Source organism: Desmodus rotundus, chromosome 9 (assembly GCF_022682495.2).
Source record: "Desmodus rotundus isolate HL8 chromosome 9, HLdesRot8A.1, whole genome shotgun sequence".
Lineage (NCBI taxonomy): Eukaryota > Metazoa > Chordata > Mammalia > Chiroptera > Phyllostomidae > Desmodus > Desmodus rotundus.
Window position 1 is genome coordinate 75,860,643 of NC_071395.1, and position 23,470 is coordinate 75,884,112.

The 23,470-nt window shown below is 50.6% G+C and overlaps 1 protein-coding gene across 10 annotated transcripts in view; it reads right to left on the reverse strand.

The window, feature by feature from the left end:
- The window catches only part of RAP1GAP2 (RAP1 GTPase activating protein 2), a 209,488-nt gene that overhangs the window by 93,139 nt on the left and 92,879 nt on the right, over positions 1 to 23,470 (reverse strand). For 9 of the 10 annotated variants that reach the window (XR_008425155.2, XM_053911457.1, XM_053911455.1 and 6 more), the window contains one exon: positions 6,510 to 6,594. Coding sequence is in view for 9 of the 10 variants with exons in the window: in XM_053911457.1 (XP_053767432.1) it covers positions 6,510 to 6,594 (85 nt within the window). In the remaining variant the exon portion in view is untranslated. Of the gene's footprint in view, positions 1 to 6,509; positions 6,595 to 9,361; positions 9,796 to 23,470 lie in introns of those variants that run through there. The other variant, XM_045198995.3, reaches the window with a different exon arrangement.

A 23,470-nucleotide genomic window follows, 5' to 3' on the forward strand; every position in this document is an offset into this window, starting at 1 on the left:
ATCTTGGGTAATGTAATTATGATGTGCCTGGGTGTGTGCTTCCTTGGGTCCAACTTCTTTGGGACTCTGAGCTTCCTGGACTTCCTGGAAGTCTATTTCCTTTGTTGGATTAGGGAAGTTCTCCTTCATTATGTTTTCAAATAAGTTTTCAATTTCTTACTCTCCCTCTTCTCCTTCTGGCACCGCTATGATTTGGTTGTTGGAATGTTTAAAGTTGTCCCAGAGATTCCTAAGCCTCTCCTCATTTCTTTGAATTCTTGTTTCTTCATTCTGTTCTAGTTGAATGTTTGTTTCTTCATTCTGGTCCAAACCATTGATTTGAGTCCTGGTTTCCTTCCCATCACTGTTGGTTCCCTGTACATTTTCCTTTATTTTACTTTTCATAGCCTTCACTTCTTCCTCTCTTTTGAGACCATACTCAACCATTTCTGTGAGCATCCTGATTACCAGTGTTTTGAACTCTGCATCTGACAGGTTGGCTATCTCTATATCACTTAGTTCTATTTTTGGAGCTTTGATCTGTTCTTTCATTTGGGCCATATTTTTTTATATCAGTGCGCCTATTTTGTTGTAAGGGGTAGGGCAACCTATCTCACTGCATTGTGATGCTGTATGTGGGGGCGGGGTCTGAAATGGAACAATGCCCCTTGCTCAGCTCTCCACCAGCTTTCAGTCACTTCCTACACGACCCACAAGCAAATCGGGCCCTTCTGGTGATGATTCCCAGGTGGGTAGGCTTGTGTGCATTCCAGGACTGTGTGGGTCTCCCAACAAACTCTCCTGTGAGGCTGGGAGTTTCTCCTGCTGCCACAACCCCTACAGGTTTTTACTGCCAGAGGTTTTGTGGCTTTATTTCCCCACACTGGAACCCTGGGTTGCAAAGTCAGTCTCGTTCTCCAGTTGTTCCTCCTGGTTTATCTGCATGCAAATGTGGAACCGGCCACCAGCCGCCACCTTGCCCAGTCTTCCAACCTCTGTCTCGCCAGGAGATTGCTCCACCCTGGCTGCCCATCTCTACCCCTCCTACCCACCTGGATGAATGTTTCTTCTTTAACTCCTTGGTTGTTGGACTGCCATACAGTTTGATTTTCTGGCAGTTCTGGTTGTTTTTTGCTTTTAAATTTTCTGTTGTCCTTTTTTTGGTTGTGCAAGGAGGCAAAGTATATCTACCTATGCCTGCATCTTGGCCAGAAGTGCCTCTATTTCTTTCTTTCTTTTTTTTTTTTAACATGATTCCTTTTAAATTAAGTTCCGGACAGGCGAAACTAATTTGCAGTGAAAAAAAATCAGAACTCTGGTTGCTTGGGAGGGACTGTCTATGAAGAGACATAAGGAACTTCATAGACATGTGCACGTGTATATATATACACACATATATATATATGACATGTGGGTGGCAGCAGTGTCCTATATCTGAGCTAAATCAGAGTATGAGTCACATGGGGGTATCTTTTAACAAAAGTACACAGTTAAGATTTATGCATTTCAATGTATGTCAATTTTTTTAATCTGGTTACACCTAAAATAATTTGCCTGAAGTGTAGGCTAGTTGTCCTTAAAACATGAACAAAATCAGGGACACTATATACATGTACAGATGTACATGCATGAGGGGTGGGTCCATGCAGGTGGTGTGCACACAGGCATCTCCGTGGACCTGGCACCTCCAGTGCACAGCCCCACAGGTGCAAACCAGGTAAGCTTCCTCACTTCTGCACTGCCTTAGGCTGCCCTGTCCACTGGCCTCTACGACTTCAAAGGGCTCCCGGGAAGTGGCTCCTGAGGAGGTGGCATAAGGACAGGCGACATAAATAGGGTCTGTATGGAGACCAGAGACAGCTTTTCCGGGGCCCACAGAGAGTCAACAAAAGAACCAGCTAAATCCCCTGCATTGGTGGCAATGAGAGGAACAAACATTTGTCCTCTCATGTCCCCTTCCAGGGAATCAGGAATCAAATCTCCTTACTGGGGTCCTTGAGCCCTTCCTGCCCCTGCCCAAGAAGGCTCCCCAACATCCTTCCCACAAATGCCTCCTCACCTTGTCCCTACAAAATTGGTAGATCTAAGAGGGGCTGACACCCCTCACTCAACCCTTCCCACAGTGGACAGAAGAGATGGCATTGGGCCTGGGTCTGTGCTACAAGCTGGAAAGGAAACCCCAGCCCACGCCCAGGGAGAGAGCCTGACCAGTGGGCAACTGGTGAGCCGGGGAGGGTGGGAAGAGGAGAGCAGCCCAGCTGTGACCAGAAGGAATGAGAGACGTCTCCCCCAACCTCTGTCATAGTCCCTGGCACCTGGACACTTGCACCCCTGCCTGACTCTCCTCTAAAGATTTTGGAAGCATTCATGAGTGGTGAAGAACAAAGGACCAAGGAAGCAGAGTAGGAACAAGACCTTCTGTCCGTCCCCGCAGAAGGAATGCCAGGCCTCCTTTTCCTCTCCTGGAACGGAGGTCTGTGCAGGGCCCTCAGACCTGCACAAAGCGGTATGGGAAAGACAGAGCAAGGGTCACCTCTCAGCTGACCTGGCCAGCCCAGGCCAAGTGGGGCTCCAGGGGCCAGTGTGGTGACTCAGATCAAGGTCACATCAAGTCCCAGCATTGCCACCTTCAATGAAACACTCTGCACACTCACTGTGAGCTGGAGGACAGTCAAAGAGTCCGACCTAGCCCCTTTACTTCACGAAGCCCGTGAGAGTTCTTGCGCATGGTCAGTCCCACGGGGGTCAGCCCCACCCCACTGCTTGCCATTAGGGCCCCTTCCCACTCCCCACCAGACTCCCCATGAAGCTGTCCTCACTCCTCTCCACCCCACCAAGCAGCCACATGACACACTTGAGCTTGTCACATGCTGAGCCATATGGTTTCTTCTGCTCCATTAGGGCTCCCTGTAGACAGCAGGTTCTTTGAAGGGTGCAGACTGCGGCCTGGGTTTGACCCCATGGGGCCCAGCGCAATGCTGGGCACACAAAGCCAGCCCTCCCTAAATGCCTGTTGATCCATTTGGGCAGGAAAACCAGATCATAAAAGACGCAGGCCTGGAAACAATCCACAGCATTCCCAGGGAGAGAGCCCCAAGCCCCTCTCCCAGCCCAGCCGGCACCATCCACACAACTTGAATTCTGGCTGGGAACTGGGCTCTCATTCAGCCCATCTGCTCAACATCTCTTTGGTTGCTTTTTCTCAGTTTCATATTAGAAAAAAAAAATACCTTGAAAACACAAACAGCAAAGAGGTGGGAGAGTGGGGGGGAGGACCAGTTGCAGCAGGCATGGCAGCGAGGGGCAGTGGCACTGGGGGTAGAGCAAGCTCCTCAGGCTGAGGCCAGCCACTCCCCCAGCAGGCCCTCCACAGTGGGAGAAGCAACTAGAAAAAGGGCTGTCCCTGCATGCTGGGGTGGGATGGGAAGAGCGCTTTACCAAAAATGGGTCTTTGAATTTAACTAAATCTGCTGACTACAGTAGGAACTCAAGTGTCTCCAGTGGGACCTTAGGCGAGTCACTTCCCATCCAATTTGTCTATAAAGGAAATGGATCATCCACCTCTCTGACATTCTGTGATTCCCAAGCGAATCAATACCAAAGGGGGATGCCTGCTCCCCCTGCCCCTACCTGCACTGCCAAAGCGCACAGAAGCCAGGCCCTCATGGTCCCTTCTGGGTCACTACCTCTCAGAGAATAGCTGTAACATTTAACCAGTTGCTCCAGACCTGGGGCCACTCTTGCCTCCCACCTCTCCCAAACCCAAATATCTCATCCATCCACCTCCCAGGAAATCTGAAGCCAGACCACTTCCACATGACTCATAGGGCCTTCAGGGTCAAGCCTCCATCCTCTGCTCACCAGACTCCTGCGGAGGGCCCTCAACTCCTCTCCCATGCCCCACTCGGCTCCTTCCTACACACTCACCACACAACAGCCAAGGAGGCTTGTTCAAAAGTCCCATCATCTTACTCCTCTAAAATCTTCAATGAGTCCATTGCCCTTAGAAGAAAGCCCAAAATCTTTAGTAAACCTTCCAAGGGTCTGACTCTTTGTCCCTAACTGTGGGTGCTCTGGCCGTCCTGGCCTTCTTGGTGGAGAAACCCTCTCGGTCCCACCTGAGAGCATGTCAGAGCCTCCAGCAGTGCTTCTGGAGCTATACAGTGTGTATGAATGGGAATGCTGGTACAAGGCAGACTCTGATTCCACAGTCTGGAGCGGGGCCTCTCTGCATTTCTCAGGAGCTCCCAAATCATGCAGGTGTTAGTGGTCTCTTGGCCTGACAACACCTTTGCCTAACTAAGTCCTACTCAGCTCTCCAGGTTCAGCTTAAACATCAATTTCCCCCAAAGAAGCCCTATCTGACTCTCTCCATCCACAGACCTTATATTGGCCCCCAGGTATGCTGTCCTTCTCCTTTGTAACAGTCATCGCACCGAACTGTTCATCCCTTCTTCTTAAAATTATTTTTTCAACTCTCATCTCCTGAGCTAGACTACGAGCTCCAGAACCAGGACCACCACGAAATCTTATTCACCATTAAGTCCCCAGCCCTCAGCATATCAGCATTTGTAGTAAAAAGCTGTTGTTCTTGCCTGCCTGCATCCACTTTCTCTTCTTCTCACAGTAACCCCTCAATTTTCCTTTGAAGAGCCACCCTTCTCCCACTCGTGGCTGTTAGGGTTTAGGTAGTGGACATGAGACCCAAGTCTGGCCAATCAGGGCCTTCCATCTCTCTGGTTTCGATGATTGGTTCAGAGATAGACATGTGACCTAAGACAGGCCAATGAGCTTCTCCCTGGGACTTCTGATAGAATTACCAGGGAAAAGAGACTCTTCCCTGGAATTACTTAGCAAGCAGGAGCAGCTGTCACATTCCTGTCATCACAGAGACAGAGTTTGACAAAGAATGAAACCAATACAGAAGAGAGGTGGAAAGAGACAGATTTCATGGATGCAGCCATGCCTGGAGTCTATACTTGCCATTACAAAGGCGATAAAGTCCCTTTGATGCTAAAGCCAAAGTGAGTTATGTTTCTGTCACTTGAAATCAAGACTCTTGGCTAATAGAATATTCAAATAAATACTGGGTGTTGAACGAATTAAATGAGTATGTGAGTACTTAAAGACTGCCAAGAGAACTCAGTGACTCCCCCCAGGGAACTCTCAGAGTCCTCCCTGCACACTCCCACCACCCATGAGCACAGAGACAAGCATCCCACACCCCATTTTGCAGACCAACATGCGGAAACATACAATGGCAACATGCTTCTCAGCACTACCCGGTGCAAACAAGCCACCGCAGCACCTGGCTCAGGTGCCAGCACTGTGACTAGGCTGATGAAGGCAGCAAGGCTTTCGGCACCCCCGGGTACCCCACCAGGAGGAGAGCAGATCTGTCTTCAGTCAGCTTATTCCCCACCCATTCCTGAATCCTAATCCAACGTGTGCAGGCTCTGGCTGCCATTCCCTGGTGTCACCCCTCGGTGCATACCACACCGCTCTGTGCATGGAAAGCATTCAATGTAGGACGATCATGGAAAGATGGTTTTTATCTACTTCCCTAGGGGGTAACACTTTGTAACAGGTTAGGTTAGGTAAGAGGGGGTACAACAGAGCAAAAGAGAAAAGCCCTAATTATTCGCCTGTGAGTCACCTCACAGCAGAGCTCCAGGACAGAGATGGAGGCTGGCCTCAATGTCCCCTGAGATGGCTCAGGAGACAGGTGACCTCTTCAAAGCTAGTCCTCACCTGGCAGAATGTAGGGGAGGGAGGGGCACTGCTGCCCAGGCAGGCACACTGCCTGAGCCAAGTCCTCCCTGAGGGCCATGTCAGGAGTGTGTGGCCATCCCGACATCGGGGACTGAAGGGTAAACGGGGAAGGGTACAGTGGGGGGAGGGCGCTGCCCCCTCGGCTCCTGGGCAGGAATGAGAGGGGCCTGGGCCTGGGGTCCTAAGATGTGCTCTCCTAGGAGAGAGACCTGTGAAAAAAGTGTTAATTGGAAAAGAATTACTGGCTCCCTGGAACCTCTAAAGCAACTGTCCCACAGGGGCTGGGGGGACAGGGCCTGCCAAAGAAGGCCAGTCAGAGGCTGGGAGACCAGCATGCACGTTCCATTCAAGAGCCAGGAGGGTCCCAACCCCCAGGCCCTGGCAGCCCTTCTGGGCAGTAGCCTCTTAAGGCACTACTAGCCTGCAGCTGCCTTCTAAGCCTCTCCCACTGACTCCTGCCTGGGCCCCTAGTTCCGGAACCCTACAGCTCCACAAGGCCTCTCACTAACTACCAAGCACCTCACCAAGCCCACCCAGCCCCGGTCTCTTTCCTCACTGCACCCTAACACCCCTGCATCTCACACTCACACCCTCCTCCTGCATGGCTGAGCTCAAGTGAGTGCTGCTTCCAGAGGTGCCTTGGCCTCCATGGCCCCACGGGGACAGACACAGCGGGGCCTGCTGCCACAGTAAAGCGCAGCCTTGAGGTTTACCCCCCGCCCATCGCCTCCCCCGCTTACCAACTCTAAGCCTCTTACCTTCATGGTGGGAGGCGCAGTGAGAGGAGGGGACAGCGACCGGTCTGGGAGAGTCACATCTGAGCTGTTGGCCAGCTCCTGCTTCCTGTAAGGAGCCACAGAACACAGAAGAGGTGAGTAAGGGCCCACCTGTACCACCCCCTCTCTCCTCTAAAGCAGCAGGGCTTGGCGACAGTCTAACCCATACTGCCCGACACTAGAGCGGGGCGCATTTCTTTGCTGGGACATAGAAAAATCTAAAGTCAGGCTGTTTCCAGTGTGGTCCCTGCTCCAGCAGCATCAGCATCACCTGGGCACTGTGAGAAATGAAAATTCTGCCCTGGCTGGTGTGGCTCAATGGATCAAGTGCCAGCCTGCAAACCAAACAGTCGCCGGTTCGATTCCCAGTCAGGGCACATGCCTGGATTTCGGGCCAGGTCCCCAGTTGGGGGCGTGCAAGAGGCAACCACACATTGCCATTGTCTCCCTCTCTTTCTCCCTCCCTTCCCCTCTCTCTAAAAATAAATAAAATCTTTTATAATTTTTTTAAAGTAATGCAAATTCTCAGTTGTACACCAGACTCTCCAGTGACAGGGCCCAGGAATCTGTATTTTAACAATCTCTCCAGGTGGTTCTGATGCATGTGGAAGCCTGAGAACCACAGAGCTAAAGAGATCCAGGGCTGGGGCTGGGGTGAGAGAAGAAGGGGAAAGGGGTAAACGTTTCCAATTCACCCTCCCTGGGGCCCCTTTGTCCCTACACACACACACACACAGGCCAGACAGCAGACCTTGCAAGGATGGGCTGCCTGGGGTACAAGCTGCAGGTAAGACTTATTTTAGTCCATGTGGGCTAGGACCATGGAGAGACAGCTAAACAGAGTTGCGTCACCATGACAACATGACTGCGACAAGTTCGCTGCTCTTGCACGCTCCCCACTTTCCATCTGGCCCTTGCTGGTGACCAGGCAGTGCTAGTTTGCAGTGAGCACCAGGCAGAATGTTTGCAGTAGGATAAGGCTTCGGAACAAGTTACACAACAGGGCCAGCTGGGAAGAACCTGGGGGAGTCCCCGGATGGAGGAGGGACTCTGGTGTCCTGGACATGCCCTAGTTATCTCCTGGGACAGGAGGGAAGGCAAGAATAAGAGCAGTAAGAGCCTAAGAGGACCAGGATGAGCCACCCAAGCCCTAACTTTGTAACTGTTTCCTTCTGCAGAGGCCCAGCCTGAAGCAGCTGAGTCAGCCCAATACCTGGTGCCGCTTAAGTGACCAAAGCACCTCTTCTGCCAACTCGAGAGAACGCTTCTGTACTCCTTTCCAGCCCATGTACCACCAAGGGGAGTAACAGCCCCCCCCAACCTTGTTCATGAGAGAAGCCCACTCCCTGCAGAGCCCAGCCCCCCGCTTCTCCAGGGCAAGCCACCCCGTCCAGGCCTCCCTCAGCCTGAAAGGCCCACTCTAAGAGAAACCAGGCCGGGCGCCATAGGGCACTGTCCACCCTGACACCACCCTGCGGGCCCTGACGCCCGTTCCCTGGGAAGCACCCTAATGAGGCTACGTGAACATCTGGCTTGGAAAGGACCCACGTGACCCCATTAACCTCAACCCTGCCAATTCCCCCTCTCTGCTGCCCCTTCCTCCTCCTTTCTTCTTGGGCTTGGCCTCACTCTGATGGCTGGAGAGGGGTCTCCTCCCCGCCCCGATCCAGACTATAACTAGCTCAGGAACCAGCAGGGTCAAGACCTGGCAAGTGTGCACACACGCTCACACACACACAAATGTGTTCCTTCTAGCTCCCAGCGAGAGCTGCCGGCCTCCCTCCATGGCGGGGTCCCACCCGGCTGCTCCGGCCCTCCCCACCTGTGAACCTGACAGGGCTGGGTCCTGCCCCTCTGCCTTCCCCCAAGCAGCCATCTATGGGCCTGTACCCCTGAGAGCCATGGTGGGGGAAAGGGAAGGGAGGAAGAATGATCAAGGATGGTCCCCTGAGGTGAGGACGGGCAAACACAGCTCCCTGAGGGGCTGGGAGTCTGATTTAAAAAAAAAAAAAAAAAAAGCACGCAGGGAGGGGTGAGCAAGCTCCCCAGCCAGAGACTCTAGGACTGCTGGGGGTGAGCTGAGGACTTCTGGCCTACTCCCCTGGAGACAGATTGTGGGCAAACTTGACCCGTAGCTGCCCTTGGTCTCCAATAACACAAACCCTAAGGGAGGGCAATGCCAGCAGGTTTTAATATCAGTGGTCACAGGACGCTCATACACAGTCTGGTTCTCCCCATGAGGCACAAGATGCTCACTCCCATGAGACCAGAGCAGATGTGATTCTTATCCAAGGTCCCTGCGTCCCAGACAAAGGGCCCCATACCCAACCTGACCTGGGCTGAGCCCCTCTCCTCCGAGCCTGCCTGCTCTCCCTGGACGCTGGAATAACCTCTCAGGACCAGCCCCCAGGGAGCGGTGAGGACTGCCAGGTGGGAGTACAGGGCATCTCCCACCAGAAGGATTTCCCAAATGACGCTTGGAGCCTGGAAGGTGCGAGAGCAGGAACGAGCACCCAGCCTCACCGCAGCTCCAGGGTTCCGTCCGAGACTCCAGAGGGGACGCCAGGGTGGGCAAGGGCATGACAGCAGCCCTCCAAAAGATCAGAACTCAGAGCACACGGCGGCCGTGGCTACAAATCAGAATCGGCTCTAACTGGGTAGAGAGATGGCTTGGAGTGGCGCCTATGAGGGGAATGAGCCACGCTGAACCATCCCTCCTCTCAACCCATCCTAGGAGCCAAAGACACTTATTTAAGAGCTAACTTCCTGTTATGAGTTGAATCCTGCACGCACCCCCACCCCCAGATATACGCTGAAGTCCTGACCTCCAGTACCTGTGAATGTGACCTCATTGGCAACACGGTCTTTGCAGATGTAATCAAGTTAAGATGCAGTCATTAGGTCGGCCTCCTAATTCAACATGACTGGTTTCCTTACAAGAGGAGAAGGCGGCCATGTGAAGACAGACACACAGGGAGAACGCTACGTGATGACGGAGCCAAATCTACAAAAGACAAGGAAGCGTTCTTCCCTGGAGCCTTCAGAAGGAGCCCGGCCCTGCCGGCATCTTGATTCTCGACTTCTAGCCTCCAGAACTAAGACAATAAATACTGCTATTTCAAGCCACCCTGTTTGTGATACTCGGTTACATTTGTGGCGCTTGGTTGCAGCAGCCCTAGGAAACAGAAACACCGCCCAAGTCACAGGTTCCATCCAGCCTTGGAATTGTCCCTAGAGGACCAAAACAAGGAGGACGGAATCCCTGCTTCTGCCTCACCTCCCTGCTGTGGCCAGCAGGCCCCACCCTGTCCTGTCCCAGCCCTCATGACCAATGACATTTGAGTATGAGCCACCCTCCCAAGGACAGCCAGGACTGGCCACTGGCTGAGATAAGACAGTAAGAACTACAGGGCTCAGTGCAATGCCAGCCCTTTCTCAGGCCAACATGCCGCACGTGAGTAGGTGACAATGGCACAACTCTGTCAAGGGGTGACCTTGAATCTGCCCTGATGTGTTGTTGTAAGCAAAAGGTAAATCATTAGCGGAGGCGGGACCCTCAGTGCTCTCTACAGCACGTTTCTAGGAACCCACCACGATCCTGACATGTGTCAGGGCGCTGAGACTGAAAACTGCCCCACGACCAAGCCGGCCAAATGCCCCCACCCAGCCCTACGGGCCAAGGGCCCAGACTCTCACAGGGACACACGTGAGGAACAGGTGGCGATGGGAGCAGAGAAGAGGGAAAGGGGGACAGAGGGAGGCAGAGGGAGGGAGGCAGAAGATCATTCACTCAGCTAAGAGAAGGGCGGTAGGAGCAGGCGTGAGTGGACAGGCCAGTAGCCCTCCTCCTGCCTCCAGTGGTCCCAGAGGCACTGCCTCCTCAGCATCCCTCTGCCCCAGAGCCATGGGGCACTAAGGCCCTCTACTCTGGCCGTCCTTCCCCAGAGCCTGGGATCCTGGAGGGCTGGCAGGGCTCAGGGAGGCCAGGAGAGGTCCTAATTGGCTTTAGCTAAATGAGGTTCTAGCCAGCTTTGTCCTAATGCAAATCTCAGGAGGAAATGGTCGAGGGGCCTAGAGTGGAAGTGGAAAAACAAGGGAGTAATTCAGCCAAGTGGAGCTGTTGGTAGGGAACTGGACAGCAGGCCCCGGGGTGGAGCACCCCACTACTGGCACGTAGGCATCCAGGGTCCTTGCCTCCAGCCTGAGCTGGCTCTGCCACGGACCCTCTGAGATCATCGCACATGTCTATGAAAGTGCCCTACACTAAGAACCAAGAGATCCCTGGGGTCCAGCTCAGCTCTACTCACTACCCCTCTGTGCGAACTTGGTTAAGTCACCTCACCTCTCTATGTCCTTCCTCTGCAGAGATGGGAGTCATAATCTCTAAAGAATTAAAAGTTCTGTCTGTGAACTAAAACATAAAGTCCTATACAAAGGTAGACCATTACCATTATTATTATCATCATCTTTTTTATTATCATAACTCATAAAATGGTCGTGTAGTCTCCAGGTAGAGAGAGAGAATCGAGGGTCGAGGGCTATTTAAATGTCTCTGAAAATACTTATGGCATCTCAGCTAAGCAGAAGTTCTAGCCCCAGGGATCTACTCTTAGAATCACAACCGTCAGTTAATAATCAACAGGGAAAATCCCCGCCACTCACCCGACGGCTCTGGGGCCAGGTATAAGCCCTTCCCTCTGGCAGAGCCTTCTCCTCAACCTTCACACCGCCCTGGTCTGCACCCGCACCTCCCAGCACACCAGTCCCCAGCGGATCACCACTCTCAGCTCTGCTTTCTCTTGCTCTCCAAACAGCCAAACTGTAGAACTGTGGACAGCTGGCCACTGCAAAGATCTTCTCAGGAAAACCAAACCAAAAGGAATGAAAAACGTTGCTCACAGTAGCCAAAGGGTAGAAATAACCCAAGTGTCATTAACCAATGGATGGATAAAGAAAATGTGGTCTGTCCACGTGGCGGAATATTATGCAGCCATAAAAAGGAAGGAAGAAGTTATACACGCTGCAACATGGATGAACCTTGAAAACACAGCGGCAAATCCAGAGGAAATGCACAGTTCCCAAGTCACCTGGGCACCAGTGTGTGGAAGTGAGCAGGTCACATATTAGAAAGCACAGCTGGTTTATAAGCAAAGCAGGACTGCCAGGGCCCCATGTGAGGGGAGAGAAGGGGCAGAGGGCCCAAGGAGTCTACGGGTGCCCTGGAAGGAGTGGACTGATGGCAGAGGCCAGGGCTGCGCAGGACGTGTGCCAGGTGTGACCACTACAGGCTACAGCCTGGGCATCAAGATGTGGCTGCATGAGGGACCAAGGGAGGCCTGGGTGATGCTCATTCTAGCAGCTTCAGAGCACGTGCTGGTTTCACTTCTGGGTGTCGTGGGTGAGGACTACACTGCCCTTCCCTGGAAGACCGTAAATCCCTAAACTGGGCTGGGGGTAGGAGGAAGGGCAGGTGCCAAGGGGAGCCAGAATACAGAGGGTGACCAAGCCCTGGCCCGGCATCGGGGATGACTGAGCCTCCTTCTGCATCATGTCTCAGAGCTGATAGACCAACCTACACCCACAGACAGGCAGATCTCCACACTCCTAAAAAAATAAGCCTTTTCTGGCAACGTTTAGAACTGACTGATACTATACACATGAGTGAGCAGAGACTCTGAGGGGTTCAGTGTGGGCCTGAGGGTCACAGAGGCAGGAAATTCGAGAGTTGGTCCTCAAGCCCTGAGATGCCTGACTCCAGTTCCATGGCTCCTTCCCATCACAATGGCAAAGCCAGCTCCGCCTGGCGGAGTGCCACAGCAGGGTATGAAGAGAGGACACTGAGCACCACCTTCTCGTGTCCTTTGAGCTTGCGTTCCTGGACACCAAGGTGGGCGTGTGTCCCAGCGTGGGCGGTGACCCCTGGGTTAGTTACAAGCATCTGAGAAGGCAATGCAGGCAGGAGACGTGAAAATGCAGAAACCACCCTGAAGGTACAGCACCCCCACGTGAAAAAAACCCTCCCCCCAACGTTAATTGTGGATTATGGATTAAAACAGGTACAGAACAGAGTGCCGTGAGCACGTGGGGAAGGGAGGGCCAGGTCTCTTTGGGAGATCTGCTCAGGTGCACAGAGGAGCTAGAGGTGACAGCTGAGCTAGACATGCAGGGAAAGGGAAAGCGCAGCAGCAGAGGCCTGGGGGCGGGAGGGGGAGGGGCCGTCTGGGGCCGTCTGGTGTGCTGGTGTGGTGGAGACAGAGGCAGACCCTCAGAAAGGAGAAGTGAAAACCAGCAAACAGTCCTCAGGGCTTATCATGTCCTAGATACTGTTTGAAATGATCCCCATGTCCTATCTCACTTAATACGACAACATTTTGCAGCAAGTATCACTAACCACTTTACAGATGGGGAAACTGAGGTTCAGAACTTGCCCCAGTTCCTGCAGCTGGAAAGGAGTAGAACAAAGCTTGGACCCAGGCAGCCTGGCTCCACAGTGCACGATGTCAACCACTGTGCGCACGACCCGCGGGGAAGGACAGGAGCCCGCTTGAGAGGGGCGCCCACCCCACACTCACCCAGAGTGGGGTGCATGCCTCCCGCTGGGGTGACCAGAGGGGGTCTTGACTGTAACACTCACTTATTGATCTTTTACAGTGACCTTCCATTTGTGACAAGGCCACTCGGATTTTCCTTTTATGGTGACGACATTGTCTTCTAAGACGAGCTTATTTGTTTTAAAAACTGAGCCCGTTGAAGGAAACTATAATTAACAGAGGCGGCACACAGACATGACAGAAACAGTGAAGGTGGTTTGGGGATGGCTGAAATCTGGGGAGCAGGCACTAAGCAAGCTGAACTCTATCTTGTGGGCAAAGGGGAGCAGCAGGTTTCAAAGGTAGGTCATTTTTCACAGTGACCTACAGGGCTTTTGTAGCTGAGAGGGGGACAGAGGGACGGGGAGGGCAGGAAGCGGAGGGAGGAATGAATGGGAGGGGCTGCCCCGTGCTTATGGCCATAGTAATGAAACGAGAGGGTCAGATCCATAAGGCATCTCAGGGGCAAACTGAAGAGCACTTGGTGCCTGAGGGTAAAGGAGGAAGAGAGCGCTCAACGTGTGGAAAGATTTCAGAAAATTGAATGACCAGACTTTCAACCAGGAGGATACAGACTAAGAAGAAACGGGTTTGCAAGAGGCAGATAGTAACTCATTCATTCTGGACACACTACAAGGCACCTGGGACACCCAGGTGGGACCTGAAAAGAACTGAAGCCTGAACAGAGAGACAGGTGTAAGGAGAACAAAGGTGGAGGTCGAGGCCCCACGGGAGGAGAGGCCCCTTGGGAGAATAGGTAGGGCAGAAAGGAACAGGAAGGCTTAGCGGGGACGGGAAAGCAGAAGCAAGGGAAGGGGGGAGTGCCAAGGAGGGCACGGTGGGCAAGTCACCGCATTGCACAAGAGGCTCCATCTCCCCAGCACTGAGGAAATCGCTAACCTACTGTGTGCGTCTCCTCCAGCCCTTAACACACTGCATCCCTTGGAAACCGCTGCGTGAGCAGGTTCCCTCACAGGGCTAGTGGTTCTGCTTGGCACTGCCTGGCCTCAGCTGAGGGAGCTACACCACGGTCAGAGCAAAGACGGCCAGCTCACAAGGTCATGGCCTCAGACAGCTTCAGAATCAGTCACAAAACCACGCAGACACAAGAGCACAGAAGAGCAGCATCGTCCCACCCTGTTAGTATTTCTTGACCAGCATAACAAGTACATGGGTGCTTATTTTATGATTTGGATGTATCATGTATATCACAATAAAAAATGATTTTAAGGCATTCCCCCCTCACTTTGTTAGGAGAGAGAGATATAAATATGGATGTGCATCTGGTTATGGATAGAAATATAAGGATAGAAATAGATATAGCCTCGAGCCTGTTCAGACTTCCATGATGAACATATCAGACTGACCATACGCATTTATTATGTGTCTCTGAGGCCCCTTAAAAAAATAGGTTACTTTTTTAAATAAAGAGAAAAGTGTGAACTGACAAAAGCAAATGTAATGGAAAGAAAAATTCAGCCTACAAGAGATCACACGCACCTGGAAGGTGGATGGGGATGGATGACCTGGGGGAATGCTAGACACTTGAGACACTGGGCCTTTAAACCCCTACCCCCACCCCATCACTCCCTAACCAGCCAGATGACCTTTCCAACGCTCACCACCATGAGAAACTGAACAATCCCTCAGAAAAGACAGCAACTGGGTTCCTCCGATGGAAAAGGCAGCTTGCTACCCAATCATCACCCTTCATGGAAGCCCCCAGGTGGTATGCCAGCCCAAGTACACAGAGCCCCCAAACCCCTTCCTAGTACCTTGCTCTGCGGCACAGAGAGACAGCCAAGGGTGGACAGACATCAAGAGTACCAGAAGTAGCCCTGGCTGGTGTAGCTCAGTGGATTGAGTGCGGGTTGTGAACCAAGGGGTCGCTGGTTCGATTCCCGGTCAGGGCACATGCCTGGGTTGCAGGCCAGGTCCCCAGTGAGGGCCACAAGAAGGCAACCACACATTGATCTTTCCTTCCTTCTTTCCCCCTCCCTTCCCTTCTCTCTAAAAATAAATAAATAAAATCTTTAAAAAAAAAAGAGTACCAGAAGTAAACAGACAATGCAAGAAACCAGTGGAAACTTAAAAAAATACTATAATATACTCAGATAAGTTTATTTGTATCCATGACACAAAGAGAGAGTGCTATGAAAATGAAATGATCAGACTTCCAGCCAAGATGGAGGTGTAGGTAGATACACTTTGCCTCTTCACAAAACCAAAGAAGGACGACAACAAATTTAAAAACAAAAACCAACCAGAACTGCCAGAAAATCGAACTGTATGGAAGTCCAACAACCAAGGAGTTAAAGAAGAAACGTTCATTCAGACCAGTAGGAGGGGCAGACACAGGGAACTGAGGCAGAGAGGACACACAGCAAGGCAGAGGCTGGAGGACTGGGCAGTCCCACATTTGCATGCAGATAAAACAGGAGGAACAACTGGGGAGCAAAACAGAACACGTAACCCAGGGTTCCAGTGCGGGAAAAGAAAGCCTCAAAACCTCTGGCTGTAAGAATCTATGGGGGTTGAAGAGGCAGGAGAAACTCCAAGCCTCACAGGAGAGTTTGTTGGAGAGACCCACAGGGTCCTAGAACATACACAAACCCACTCACTTGGGCCCAGAAGGGCCCAATTTGCTTGTGGGTATTGGAGGAAGTGACTGAAAGCCGGTGGAGAACTGAACAAGCATCATTGTTCCCTCTCCAACCCCATTCCCACATATAGCACCACAATGCAGAGACCTGGGTTGCCTTGCCCTGGCAAATACCTAAGCCTCCACCCCTTACTACATAGCAGGCGCACCAAGACAAAAAAAAAATATATGGCCGAAATGAAAGAACAGATCAAAGCTCCAAAAATAGAACTAAGTGATAAAGAGATAGCCAATCTATCAGATGCAGAGTTCAAAACACTGGTAATCAGGATGCTCACAGAAATGGTTGAGTATGGTCTCAAAAGAGAGGAAAAAATGAAGGCTATGCAAAGTGAAATAAAGAAAAATGTATAGGGAACCAACAGTGATGGGAAGGAAACCAGGACTCAAATCAATGGTTTGGACCAGAAAGAAGAAACAAACATTCAACTAGAACAGAATGAAGAAACAAGAATTCAAAGAAATGAGGAGAGGCTTAGGAATCTCTGGGACAACTTTAAACATTCCAACAACCAAATCATAGCGGTGCCAGAAGGAGAAGAGGAGGAGTAAGAAAATGAAAACTTATTTGAAAACATAATGAAGGAGAATTTCCCTAATCCAACAAAGGAAATAGACTTCCAGGAAGTCCAGGAAGCTCAGAGTCCCAAAGGAGTTGGACCCAAGGAAGCACACACCAAGGCACATCATAATTACATTACCCAAGATTAAAGATAAGGAGAGAATCTTAAAAGCAGCAAGAGAAAAGGAGAGAGTTACTTACAAAGGAGTTCCCATAAGACTAGCATCTGATTTCTCAAAAGAAACCTTGCAGGCAAGAAGGGGCTGGAAAGAAGTATTCCAAGTCATGAAAGGCAAGGACCTACATCCAAGATTACTATATCCAGCAAAGCTCTCATTTAGAATGGAAGGTCAGATAAAGTGCTTTCCCAGATAAGGTCAAGTTAAAGGAGTTCATCATCATCAAGCCCTTCTTATATGAAACGTTAAAGGGACTTATCTAAGAAAAAGAAAATGATCAAAACTATGAACAGTAAAATAATAAGAAACTCACAACTATTAACAACTGAACCTAAAAAAATAATAAAATAAACTAAGCAAACAACTAGAATAGGAACAGAATCACAGAAATGGAGATCACATGGAGGGTTATCAGCAGGGAGGGGGAAGGGGGGAAATGGGGGGAAAGGTGCAGGGAATAAGAAGCATAAATGGTAGGTACAAAATAAACAGAGGGAAGTTAAGAACAGTATGGGAAATGGAGAAGCCAAAGAACTTATATGTACGATCCATGGACATGAACTAAGGTTGGGGAATGCTGGTAAGAGGGGCAGGGTACAGGGCATAAAGGGGAAGAAAGGGAAAAAAAATGGGACAACTGTAATAGCATAATCAATAAAATGTGTTTTGTAAAAAAGGAATGATCAGGAAAGAGACAGATCTTAGAAAATAGAAATATGATTGGAAAACTAAATTGAGGAAGTCTCCCAAAAAGAACAAAAAACAAAGATATGGAAAATGAAAAAGAAAAGATAAAAACATCAGAGGATCCAGTATCTAATGAATAAAGCTTGTGGAAAGAAGTAGTAGAGGAGAGGGGAGTTGCAGTAGCTAGTCTCCAAGTTGGCTTCCCAATAAGCTTTTCTCTTGGTATCAATACCCTTGGACCCGCCTTGCCTCGAATCTGGACTGGCCCTGTGACTCAGTTTTGACTAACAGAATGAGACACAATAACATTACTTAATTTCTAAGACTGAGTCATAGGAAACCCTTAAATCTCCCACCTCAATCTCTAGGAACGTTTGCTCTAGGAAAAGCAAGCCAGCATGTAAGAACCCTAAGACTGCCACGCTGCAGCTGCAGTATGGACAGGCTGCATGGAAGGACACCCAGCCAACTCGCAGGTACTTCCCACACCCCAGTCCCTGCAGGTGAGGAAATCATCTTGGACATTTTAGCAGATGTCATGAGGAAAAGAACCAAGCCAGAGCCAAAGCCCCAGACACATAGCCCCAGCTGAGCATCTCAGCCATCTCCAGACAAGCCCCTGAGATGAGGTCTTAGACATTATAAAGCAGAGAGGATCCATCCGTTGCCAAGGCAACCAATAAAATGGTGGTTATTTCACCGTAATAGGAGCACATTAACAGAGAATCGGTACAAAAACATTTCCCAGAACTGAAAGACCTGAGTCTATGTCCACCAAGTACCCAGCACATGAATGATAAAAGATTCATCCCAAATATTGTCAGGAAATTTCAGAACACCTGGGTAAATGAAACCCTCAACAACTCTGGAGAGAAATTATAAATACACACCGTATGCAATGGAAAATAAATCATCATGTTATTAGACTTTCATCAGCAGCTCTAGAACCTAGTAGGCAATGATGTAATACCTTCAAAATTCTGAAAGAAAATTATTTTCAACCTATCATTTTATACCCAGGCAAACTGTCAACTGAGTGTAAGAATAGAATAAAGACTTTCTGGAATATGCAAGAGCTCAAAAAAAACTTACACCCCACACCCTTTCTTGAGTTCAAAAGCAACAGTCCCATAGAGGAGAAAGGACTCGGAAAGTGAGGTTTCCTGATGGAAAGAATGGAACTGACCACCTATCCAGTGGGTGCGAGCTTTGGGTAGAAAAAAAAATGTAAGGAATTATGACAGAATAAATAAAATAGTAAAATAGAAAAATATAGGTACATAGAAAACTATGCTAATGGAGAGAACATGTGTTAATCATTAACTCCAGGAAAAATAAAAGACAAGAAAGAAAACCTAATTTCTAGCACCCTCCTGGGCTCAACAATGAACAATATTTACACAGTCATAATAAATAAACATTGACTATTGAATCGAACCAAAAAATGGAGAACACACAGCTTACTAAGTGGTCCCAGGTCCTGGCTGAATTCCTAGTAAGCCCTAGGAGAGAAGGAGCCCCACCTCACAGTGTCCAGCACAGTGGTGTGTGAAGCCATCCATGCTAGGAAACCACCCAACAGCCTGTTGGCATTGAGAGTCACCCTATCACAGAGCCAACCGGCCTCCCAGCTAAGCCATCGCACCCCCCACCACTCCAAGACTCTGCCTCTTAACTCTTCTGAATAAGTTATTATTTAGTGACGTACCAGATTAGAGATTTTCATCATTAGTTCAAACTAAATGACATTCTCTGTGGGCTCAGACCATAGCATTTCAGGGCAAATATGTCTGGTCTTTTCAATTAATAATGTCTGGGCTATTCAATTAATAATGTTATTCCCTATCTGTTTCACTCCTTACAGAGACAAATACTTGGAGCTGCTCTCCAGTATTGAGACAGGGCATGTGGCCCATCCTCATTCTTGCAGCACTGGGTGAGAAATGTCCAGGGCATGGGGGTCCAAGGGTAGCTGACTCAGCCCCCAAGAACAGGGGCTGCAGTCTTGTCTTACCAACAGCACTAACCCAGCCTACGGAACCCAATGCAGATGAACCAAACCCAGTGACATCAAACCTCTTGCCTCCTCCCAGCACCAGCTTCTTTCTCGGGGACATTAGGGAAAGGAGAAGAGGATAACTGTGAGAGCCTCCAGGGTAACATTGGAATCTGAGCATGACCTTGCAGTATATTCTATGGCTGGAAAGTTCAGGAAAAGGGCTCAGTGGCTGGGAGCAGCCCTGGATAACCAAGATCTCCAGCGATGACCAGAAACCAACTCCCCTGGCCAGGCCCATGTCCTGACTCAGTGAGAACAGAGTGCCTGCATGAGCTGGTCCCTAATGTGCACCCTGCCCGCAGGCCCAGCTCCCAGCACAGTGGCTGGCACCGAATGATCTGAAGAATGAATAAGCAGATGAGGAGCTCATAAACCCCCAGAGCTAGGGGACTAAGTCAGAGCAGTATGAGGCAGGCCCTTAACGCCACTGCAATTTGGTCTGTTCTCAGTTGTTGGCTCTGAATGACCTCAACTCCCTGCTCAAGTGTCTGAGATGGCGTTAATCCATTCTGCACCAGTTTGATCTGTTACTCAACTCACATCATTCCCTGGTAACTGATTCTATTCTTGACCCTGCACTACTCCTCTGGACACAGATAGTAGAGGTAAAAGAATGACCCTTCATCATCATCATACCAGTGAATCCTTATTTAGCACTATGTGAACCTCTTCACATGCCTTATTTCATTTAATCTTCTCAACAACCCTGTGATACAGAATTATTCTCCCATTTTACAGATGAAGAAACCGAGGCTCAGAGAGGTTACATGACTTGTGGAAGGTCCCACAGCAAGTAAGTGTCAAAGCTGGCACTCTAGGGAGCCCTGGAGGGGAGATTCTGGATGGCTCCTCTCTGTCACACTCCTGCTTTGGGGCCCCAGCATCAACCCAACTCCCCACCCTCAGCCCCCAGTGGGCCTGGTCTCTGAGAGCTGGCAGCTGAGTCACTGGCATCATTTATTAAATCTTATTTTGGAAAAAGTGAAGTTCAAAGGCCTGGGAGTGCACTCCTAGACCAACCTGAGGTCCAAAAGCAATGCTGCTTGGGAAAGAGCCTGAGGTGACATTTTTTATTATTGTTGTTTTTGGTTTGTTTTTTTTAGGCAAAGTTTTTTCCATTTGCTAAATGCTTACAAAATATCCTTTTAAATACAAATAACCCATTCTGGATTATTTCAAAGGGTACACTGAGTGAAACACCACCATTCGATTTCTGGTTTTTACATTTTTATTGTAAATATTAATGCATACTCATTGGTTAAAAAATGCAGAGAACCCAGAGGCATCTAGCCGAGTGCACTGGGTGCAGGGAGCGGGGGTGGGGTGCCCTGCCACATCTGCTTTCTGTTCTTCTGATGCAACCCATCAAACCAGAGTACACAAGGCCCAGGGGAGCAGGCGTAGCACCTGCCAGAGGGAACCAGGGCTCAGAAAAGGCTTCTGTTTCAGCCTTCCCGCTGAATCATTTCCAGCTGCCCTGGTCAGTTAAGTGACAAGATGATGCATCAATGTCAATAACACTAGAAGGGTCTGTCCATGGACACGGCATTATTCTACCCAGGAGGCATGATGAAGTCAGTCTCTGCAGGCAGCTGGGGCCACGAAGAATTAAGGGTCCCTGCCCAGGGCCTCTGTCATCCCCTCCCACATCTACTTCCTGACCCAGTTGGCCAGACCAAACAGGGACAGAAAGAGGCCACTCCTAGGCCAGCCAGAAAATCGGCCAATCAATAGGCACTGCTGGAGGCCCTGGCCTCAGAACTCAGTGGATGTGGTGGGACAACCAGACACAAAGCCTTTCTGCGAGAGGAGCCACGCACGGCATCACAACTTGGTGGGGCACCTGGGCCCTCTGCTGGCCTCCAAGTGGCCCCCGCACATAGCCGGGATCCTGTGGTCACCGGGTTACTATTTGTTGAATGAATTGAAGAGGCTGGTGGCTATACTGGGTCAGTGCCCCAAGAGAAAGCATGATGAGAACCTTCTAGACAGATTCTCCAAGAAAGGTGTCTATTTGCAGGCCAGGCTGCTAGTGCTCTGTAGGCAGGAGCTGCCTCAGCCATCTCCCTGCAGCTCGGGGGCCCAGGGTGGCATGCATACACCACGGGCCCTCCAAAGTGTCCGGCAAGACTAAGACCTCATATCATATAACGATTTGCACTAAAAACGTTTATTGTCATCTTCACTGCCAACCACAGCTTTGCGAAGATGATCAGGTCCAGGAGAAATGTTTTCATCTTATGTGTAGGTGAGTGAGCAGAGGCTTGGGGAAGGCTGAATGATTTGCCAAAGGCAACAGAGCTAGAGGAACTAGAATTCAAACCTGAGAATTGTGAATGCAAGATCTTCGATCCAAGCTCTCCCGTTTATGAATGAAGTGAAGGAGTGGATGAATGAAGAATGAATAAAAGGATGGCTGCAGCCCACGATCACACGCACCCTGCTTTCCTACAACACTCATTCCCTCTACCCCACACAAAGCATGGAGTTCACTGCACCTAGTTTTCCTGCTCAATCTGGGTCCTGCCACATGAGGATGGTTCTCACTTGCAGAGCAAACTCCAAGCTTCCAGGGACTACAGCCTGAGCTCCTTACATCCCCCCGACCCCACACCTCCAGCAGCGCTGAGCAATAAATTCCTGTCTGGCTGAGCAAAGGACACGACAGTGATCTTGTTGGCGTAGCACCTGATGCTGCTGCATGGCTCGCCTTGCTTAGCCCAGGAACACAAGCCTGAGAGCAGATGTGGCCTCCAGCAAACCCGCCCTGTAGTCCCTGCTCTCTTCCTGGGGAGAGGAGAGGAGGCAGAGGTCGAGTCTGCCCTGAAGCCCACGGTCCACAGAGACAGCGATGACTTCGACGGCCTATCTAGCTTTGTTATTGCTCAAAGACTGGGTGAAGTCCCCCAGTCTCCTGCCTGTCCTTTCTGGGTCCCTCCCCAGATGAAAAGGTAAGCCGGAAGTAGAGAACAAGAGCTACCACCTGCCTATCTGGGTCAGAGCCTCTGAGGCCTGGCTGTCGAGGCTGCAGGCCACACGGCAGTGCCTTGGGACTCTCAGCCACTTGGCACAGGAAACAGAGCTGACTGAAGCCCAAAGCTCAAAGCCGGCTCCCAAGGGAGGCAGCCACTTTATCCTGCTCCCAGCTGCAGATGGAATAGGTAAATGAGATTTTTTAATATGTTTGTTTTACAGATTTACAGAAAGGAAAGGACAGGGGAGAAAACAGGGGCAGAGGGGCAGAGGAGGAAAAGGGAAAGAAAAGACAGACAGGGTGGAGAGAAGAGAGAAAATGGAAGCTTTTGGAAGCTTTTAGATCGAAGACAATTTGCTCCCCATCAAAGCCAAAATCCATCAGTTAAAAGGTTAATGAGCTGGAGAAGCCCCAGCACCAAGGCCTGGGGCAGAAACAGCAGTGGAATCACACAAAAGGCTGAGCCAGGTCTTTCTGGGTCCTTCTGAATTCTGCCAGAAATGTCCAGAGTGGAGGAAACCTCTGAGTGCTCCCTGAGCATCCCCAGAGGCTTCCCAGCACAACCCTGAGACGGGAAGTGCTTTTACCCCAGGCCTGAGGTACTGACTATCCCCCTCCCTCTCCCCCTCCCCACCCAGGTTCAGACCCTCACCCAAATGCCATTCTCCCCAGCTCCCCAGTCCCATCCACATGGTGACCTTGAAATGGAGAGGCTGGAGGAGGTGGTCCAGAGCAGGAGGCCCCCACCGTACCATACTCCCACTGAGTAACTGCAGCCTCCCTCAGAAGCGGGGCTGCCAAAGCCTCTCCTTACCCCGCCCCTCTAAGACCAAGGGCACTATTAGGGAGCAGTCACAGGAGGGGCCCTCAGTTAGAATCTAAAGAGCTGCAAAGCCTCCCCTTCCCCTCAACAGGATCTGACATTCACCCAGTGAGCATTCATGAAGCTCTCACTACGTGCCCTCACAATGCCAGCCACTAGGGATCTGATGGGAATAAGTGGTGCCCAAGCCCCTCCTCCCTCACACAGGCCTCCAGTGCATCACTGAGTCCTCACCTCCTCCCAAACCGACTCTGTTCTCTCCACCCCACGGCGACCATGACCCCATCCCCTCACCTGGCCAATGGCGCCACCATGCCAACCCACATCCATCCATTGCTCCCCTCCATCTACTCTCCAGGCTGTCAAACCTGCAAGGCCATAGCCACACTGAGTGAGCCTGGTGAGGA